At 42.1% G+C, this 7,311-nt stretch overlaps 1 protein-coding gene across 1 annotated transcript; it reads right to left on the reverse strand.

The window, feature by feature from the left end:
- Window positions 1–5,967: 5,967 nt before the first annotated feature.
- On the reverse strand, window positions 5,968–6,849 carry LOC310860136 (ATP synthase subunit gamma, mitochondrial-like; the record flags this gene model as incomplete). Its single annotated transcript, XM_083766912.1, has 1 exon — window positions 5,968–6,849. One exon carries the CDS (start codon window positions 6,847–6,849, stop codon window positions 5,968–5,970), a length of 882 nt encoding a protein of 293 aa, XP_083623038.1.
- Window positions 6,850–7,311: the final 462 nt, after the last annotated feature.

The raw sequence follows: 7,311 nt of genomic DNA on the forward strand, positions 1-7,311 counted from the left end.
CAAGGCAACGACATTAAAAAACAAGCAGTAATGCAATACAGTGAGGACATGAATAACAAAAAAATTAAAGATAAATTAAAAGCAATGTTGTAGAAGTGGGTCTTGAGCTGAGCTTTAAAAATGTCTACAGAGGCTGCCTGACGATGGTACAGTGGGAGCTTGTTCCATGCCGACGGCCCGTAGAAGCAAAAAGCTGCTTCCCCGTATTTTTTAGTTGCCATTTTTTTAGGCAAAGCGAGCAGGCCAGCAGTGGAAGACCTTAGGGGGCGGTTTGGGACATATTTAGGCAGGCAGTCATGTAGGTAGGAAGGTGCGAGACCATTGAGAGCTTTTTAGACAAGTAAAATAATTTTAAAATCAATCCTAAAAACAACCGGAAGCCAGTGCAGTGATGCCAAAACTGGAGTAATATGTGACCAGATTTGACTGAGAGCCTGCCATCGCGCAAATTACAGCTTTTCACCATAGGAGATTTTCTTTTTTTTTTCAAATGAGTTAATAGCACAGGCAGACTCTTCACATACTAGAGCATGTCTGAAATAAATGTCGGAGCTGAAATCAACATGTAAATATGAAATAAATGCTTAAACATGTATCTAGGTGTAATGTTAACCACAGAAGTGAACCTTTCAAGCCTGTTTTCTCAACTCGCTGTTTTCTGTAAGACATTACTCTATAAGCCATATCTATACTGGTGGGTCAAACTGAACAACCAATATCAATGTGAAGTTATGATTCCCTGCTTTCATATGACATGAAAAAAACGAAAATTCAAAAAAATCCAATGGCAGTCCCTCAGTCAAATTTAGTCACATATGTTACTTATACTACGGCCCCCTCGGGCCAGGTAGGTTTAACAATATAAATCTAACCTGATTATCGAAAGAACGGCTCATCTGCGAATGGAAAAAGGGAGAGAGAGGAGAGAATGAAGAATAACGATGGAAATAGAAATAGAAAAAAGAAAACACAAAAACGGCATGCATGTGTGCGCGTGTGTGCGTGCACATATGTGTGCCATGATAAATCATAGCGCAACGAGTGTGTTCAGGTCCCAGGTGGAACAGTTTCTTGGTTCTAGTTTTAGTCTTTTTCTTTCTTTTTTGAATGACACCATCACCGCCAGGCCTATCATAGCTTATGCCCACTTAATTGCTTATTTCTTTTTTTTTTTCTCTTATGTTTTTTGATCTTGCACATGCTACCCATTTGATTAAACTAAGACGAGACCTATAGAATGTAAATTTATGGCGGTGATGCCGCCCATTTTTTGCAGAAGTCTTATTTTTTTTTGTTCTATTTGTTAATAATAATAATAATAAACTTTATTTGTATAGCACTTTTCATACATAGAATGCAGCTCAAAGTGCTTCACAGGGCAGGACACAAAAATAAAATACAATAAAACACAAGTAGTTAAAATGATAGAACAATAGCAGAGAACAAAACCGAATATAAGAACATAAAATAAATAAAAACACATAAAAGAAATAAAAAAATAAAACTCAACTAAAAGCAAGGGTGAAGAGGTGAGTCTTGAGTTGAGATTTAAAAATGTCTACAGAGGGTGCGTGTCTGAGCTCGAATGGAAGTTTATTCCAGGCTGTTGGGCCATAGAAGCAAAAAGCTGCCTCACCGTACTTTTTTGTGCACATTCTTTTAGGCACTTCAAGTAGGCCAGCGTTGGAGGACCTGAGGGGGCGGCTAGGGACATATCTAGGTAGGCAGTCACGGAGGTACGGAGGTGCGAGACCATTGAGAGCTTTATAGACAAGTAACAGAATTTTAAAGTCAATCCTGAAAACAACCGGAAGCCAGTGCAGTGATGCCAAAACTGGAGTAATATGTTCTCTCATCTTAGTTCTAGTTAAAACTCTAGCTGCTGCATTTTGGACAAGTTGTAATCTGTCAGTCGTTTTCTTAGGGAGTCCTGAAAAGAGTGCATTGCAGTAGTCAAGCCGAGAAAAAACAAAGGCGTGGATTAGCGTTTTTGCATCGTCCAAGGACAAATAGGATCTGATCCGTGCAATATTTCTAAGGTGAAAAAAAAGCAATCTTGGTAACATGATTAATGTGTGAATTAAAATTCAATTCAGAATCAATAATAACCCCCAGGTTCTTTACTGTACTGTTACTTTCTACAGTCAGGTTGCCAAGTTTGCTAATTATTGATTCTTTTTGCTCGCTAGAACCGATTATGAGAACTTCTGTCTTATCCTCATTTAGTTTGAGAAAGTTCTCACTCATCCAACATTTTATGCTAGACAGACAGGTCAACAGCGGGTCTAAAGCACAGGGATCGTCTGGGGCCACAGAAAGATATAGTTGGGTATCATCAGCATAGAAATGAAAATTGACTCCGTGATTGGTAATGAGTTCACCCAATGGCAGAATGTACAAGGAGAACAGCAGAGGACCAAGAATCGAGCCTTGTGGGACACCAGAACTGATGTCGTGTTTGTCTGAGTCAAACTCGGCTAGATTGACAAAGTAACTTCTGTTTGAAAGGTAGGAGGAGAACCAGGACAGGGCCGTACCAGACAGGCCTATCCAGTGCTCCAGACGCTGTATTAAAATTGAATGATCAATCGTGTCAAATGCAGCCGTTAAATCTAGCAGTAGGAGAACGGATACATGTTTCTTGTCAGCAGACACCCTAAGATCATTCATTACTTTTACAAGGGCAGTTTCTGTGCTATGATTTTTCCTAAAGCCAGATTGGAATTTGTTGTGCACATCATTGCTCTGTAGAAATACATCCAATTGATGAGAGATGCATTTCTCCAAAACCTTGCCCAGAAAGGGCAGATTCGAAATGGGTCGATAGTTACCCAAAACAGAGGGATCCAGATTATGTTTCTTTAGTAGGGGCCTGACTACGGCCGTCTTTAGTGAGTCTGGGAAGACGCCTGTCTGTAGAGAGCTGTTTACAATTTTTAGGATATCTCCAATCACACTGTCTAAGACCTCTTTGAGAAAGGTGGTGGGAATTGTATCCAATGAACAGGAGGAAGATGTCATCTGTGATATGGTTTTGCGGAGTTCGTCTTCATCAATTGCGCAAAACGATAATAGGCTCCCCCTGGAGAGATCTACCCTGGGACCGTTAGCTGCTGTTTGAAGGTTTGCACTAGCAACAGCACCATTCAAAATATCAGCTCTAATGTTAAAGATTTTGTTATCAAAAAAGCATGCAAACTCATCACACTTAGCATTAGAGGCCGGGAATGACTGCTTGTAGGACTGGGGGGGGTTTAAAAGTCGATCAATGGTAGAGAATAGGACTCTGGCATTTGTCTTGTTGTTAATTGCATATATGTCATTCTAGGATCTCACTCTAATTAGCTTATTAGGCCCCACGGCATTATGGTCACATACATTCTTCTGTTGAACTAACTGCAGCTTATGCTGACAGAATCTTAGCATTTGCTCTGATTAATATCCTTCTATTAAACTTAAAACGGGCGTACGCGTGTGCGCGCGCGTGCGTGCGTGCGCAACGGGTGTGCCCAGGCCACATGTGGAGCAATCTCTTGGTTCTAGTTTTAATTTTTCTCTTTCTTTTTTGAATGACACCATCACCGCCAGGCCTATCACAGCTTATGCCTACTTCGCACTCAATTTCTTATTTATTTATTTTCTCTCTTATCTTTTGTGACCTTGCGCATGTTACCTATTTTATTGAACTAAGACGAGACTCAGAATGTAAACTTATGGCGGCGATGCTGCCTCGCTTATGCAGACGTCTTATTTTTTGTTCTATTTGCCATTTGCATATATGTCATTCTAGGATCTCACTCTAATTCTTGTTGCTTTTTAGGCCCCATGACATATGGTCACAGACATTTTTTGGTTGAATTAACTGCAGCTTATGCTGACAGAATTTTATTCTTTATTATTTACTTAATTAAAATTTAAATTTAAAATGAACTACTTTGCTTTATTCCCTAAACAACGAAAAATGAAGACGGCAAATTAGAGTAAACGAATTGTAGAATACCCAATAGGGGTCATTGAGAATGAGACCTCTGTTTTTTTCTTTTCTTTTATTTTCTATGAAAATTAATGCCATGGAGATCTAATGGGACCACAACTTTGATCGCTTTCCGCTGTCCGTGGTGCTGAAGCGGCCCACACGGCGGCTTCGGCCCCGCGGACGCGATTGTTTATGCAATGGTTTTATTTTTCTGTGCTATTTTCTAATTGCATATATGATACTCTATAGGATCTCATTCTAACTCTTGTAGCTTATTAAGCCCCATGGCTCATGGTCACAGACACTTTTTCTGTGGAATTAACTGTGGCTTATGTTGATCGAATTTTAGCATTTGCTCTGATTAATATCTTTCTATTAAACTAAAACCAGGGCAGACGCAGTATACTGTGGAAAGCCCGGGACAATCGTATTTGGGATCAAATGATCACTTCCTAAATAATTAGAATCAATGCTCCACATTACAATCAAGATGGGGGGGGGGAAATGAAACCCTCAGACCAGGCATTTGCCTATCTGTGCATGCTTAGGCATGTATTATGTGTCGTGCCTTATGGGACACATTGTATGTGGGTCGCTTGTAAATAGGAAATTGCTTACGTGAATGACACATTTCTATACTTATGTTGCCTTAACAAAGGATAGCTTTATGATCTCTGCTTATTTTATTATTATTTATTTTTTTGATCACTATTATTATTTTCTAGGCTTTATTTATTATGAACCCTGTGCGGCATTGGGTTACAATGTTGATCTTTCTAGCATTGGTGAATAAGTTGCATATATTTCTCTGCTGGGCGGAGAACATAAATGTCGGGAGAGAGGGGAAGCTCAGTAAGGGTTAATTGGCGTGTCCGGTTTGGGAGGACACTTCTGCCATTGGGGGAGGTATAGTGGCCTAACCACTGGGCTTTCTTTCTTTTTTTATTCCCGTTTTTTGTTTTTCTGTTTTGTTGATATGTCTGTCTTGTGGTGTGTGTGGTTGAATGCATGTTGTGTCATTTTGGTCCACCGACACTCACCATGTCCTAATGTAGCTCATCACCCCTATCAACCATGGCTGCACTAACCCAACAGAACGGAGGTGGAGTAAAATGTTGCACTTGGAACTGTAGAGGCGTCAATAACCCTGTTAAACGCAGTAAAGTACTTCATCATCTTCAGCACTTGGGTGCCCAGGTGATCTTTCTACAAGAAACCCATCTTAGAGTTCAGGATCAGACAAAACTAAAGAGTGGTTGGATTGGTCATACTGTATTTACCACTCTTCTTTCCAGAGTAAAGCTAGAGGAGTGGCTATTATAATACATAAATCTGTTCCCTTTGTGTGCTCCAGGGTTATAGCAGACCCCAATGGAAGATTCTTAATTGTTAGCGGGAATTGTATAACACTCCAGTGTTACTGGTTAACATATATGGTCCAAACTGGGACGATGATCGTTTCTTCAGATCCTTGTTTGCTAGCTTTTCAGATATGGGCTCTCGATTCCTTATCTTAGGTCAGGTGGAGATCTGAATTGCTGGATCTCCTCTACGATGGATCCACACGACCTCGTACACCCCTTAAATCTGCCAAGGTGATTCAGTCCTTTATGGAACAATTCTCGGTATCTGACCCATGGCGTGTTCTAAACCCCACTAAAAAAGAATACAGTTTTTTTTTCTAGTGTACAAAAAAAAAGAAAAAAAGAGAATCACTGAGCCCGAGGCTCGGCCCGGCCCGGCCCGAATATTTAGCATAATTCTTGGGCCCAGCCAGGCCTGAAAACGTCGGGTCGGGTCGGTACCGGTCGGGCCAGGGCAGAGTTTGAGAACTTTATTTTGTCTTAAGAATGTCTTAAGAATTACATGTTTTTTTCTTCTTTAACAATAGTGTACACAAAAAGGATGGAACATAATATGAACAGTTCTCTGTAAAAAGTTGATTTCTCTTTATAACACATATGAAGTACTTTGACTAGATGTTTACCCGTTTATAGAGCAGCAGCTCCAGAGATGATCTCAATGAGCTCCTTGGTAATGACAGCCTGCCTGGTACGGTTGAATGTGAGGGTCAGCTTGTTAATGATCTCAGAGGCATTCTTGCTGGCACTGTCCATAGCGGTCATCCTGGCGCTCTGCTCACTGGTGGTGGATTCCTTCATGCTGTAGTAGATGAGGTTGACCAGGGCAAACTCCTGGTAGTTCCTCAGCGTGTCTGTATCGATGTCATCGTAGGTGCTCAGGGCCTCTGAATTAGCAACTGTGTCGACGGAAAACAGAGGCTTGTTGTCTGTCTTGTATGAGATAACAGACCTGAATCTGTTATAGATGATAGATCCCTGGTCAAACTCATACCCCGAGTTAAGCAGCTCCGTGGCAATGATAGAAGCGTCATTGAAAGTCGGCGGCTTGCGACCCACTTCCTTGCAGTTTAAGATAATGTGCTGTCCATGAGTCCTGTGCAGCAGACCCCTTAGCTTATCCCCCACGTTGACCACCTTCACCTCCTTGCCAGCACCGCTCAGAGTGGCTATCTGACTCTTCATGGCCTTGGCGACACCAGAGTGGATAGCGCCACAGAGGCCACGGTCAGATGACACGCCAATGATCAGGTGCTGGCTGGCCTTGTCCTCTGGCGCTTTGATCTCACCCTTTTCATACAGGGCCAGGGCACCGTTTCCATACACGCGGGCAGGCTTCAGCTGCCTGTCCGCACGGGCAAACTTGGCAGCCGCCACCATCTTCATGGACTTGGTGATCTTCTGGATGTTCTTGATGGACTTCAAGCGAATGGTGATGTCCTTCAGGGTGGCCATGTTCCTAACCTGCCCACATTGTGGGACAAACACCAACTCGCTGCCCCGGGCGAACATGGTTACTTCTATTGAAGGTTGGACATGCAGGACATGCAGAATTGCTCAAGTGCAAATTGTGCAGAATACATGGCACTTTTTCTGAATCACGTAGTCGCGACAAGGTGCTTGCACGCAGTTTTTTTATATACGAGATGAGATCCATATATGGAGATCTAAGGGCCGATTCATACTCCTATTTTATCGCTGTTTCGGCGCTGTAGTGCCGAAATGATTTCGGCTCGTCAGAAATTTTCAGTAGCACCGAAGAGCCGACTTTAGGACGGTACCCGCCCCCCCGAACCTCAAATGACGTCAAATTGTAGGCTCTACAGCGCCGAACCGACTTTTATTCGGCTCTAAAATAGGAGTATGAATCGGCCCTAAGGGTCTCCATGATGTCACGTGATGTCACGAGGCATAATGGATTGGCAACCATATACTGTATGGATATGTGATGGACATAATCTATTCGTGCCGTAT

Source organism: Protomyctophum parallelum, assembly GCF_964188405.1.
Source record: "Protomyctophum parallelum genome assembly, chromosome: 6".
Lineage (NCBI taxonomy): Eukaryota > Metazoa > Chordata > Actinopteri > Myctophiformes > Myctophidae > Protomyctophum > Protomyctophum parallelum.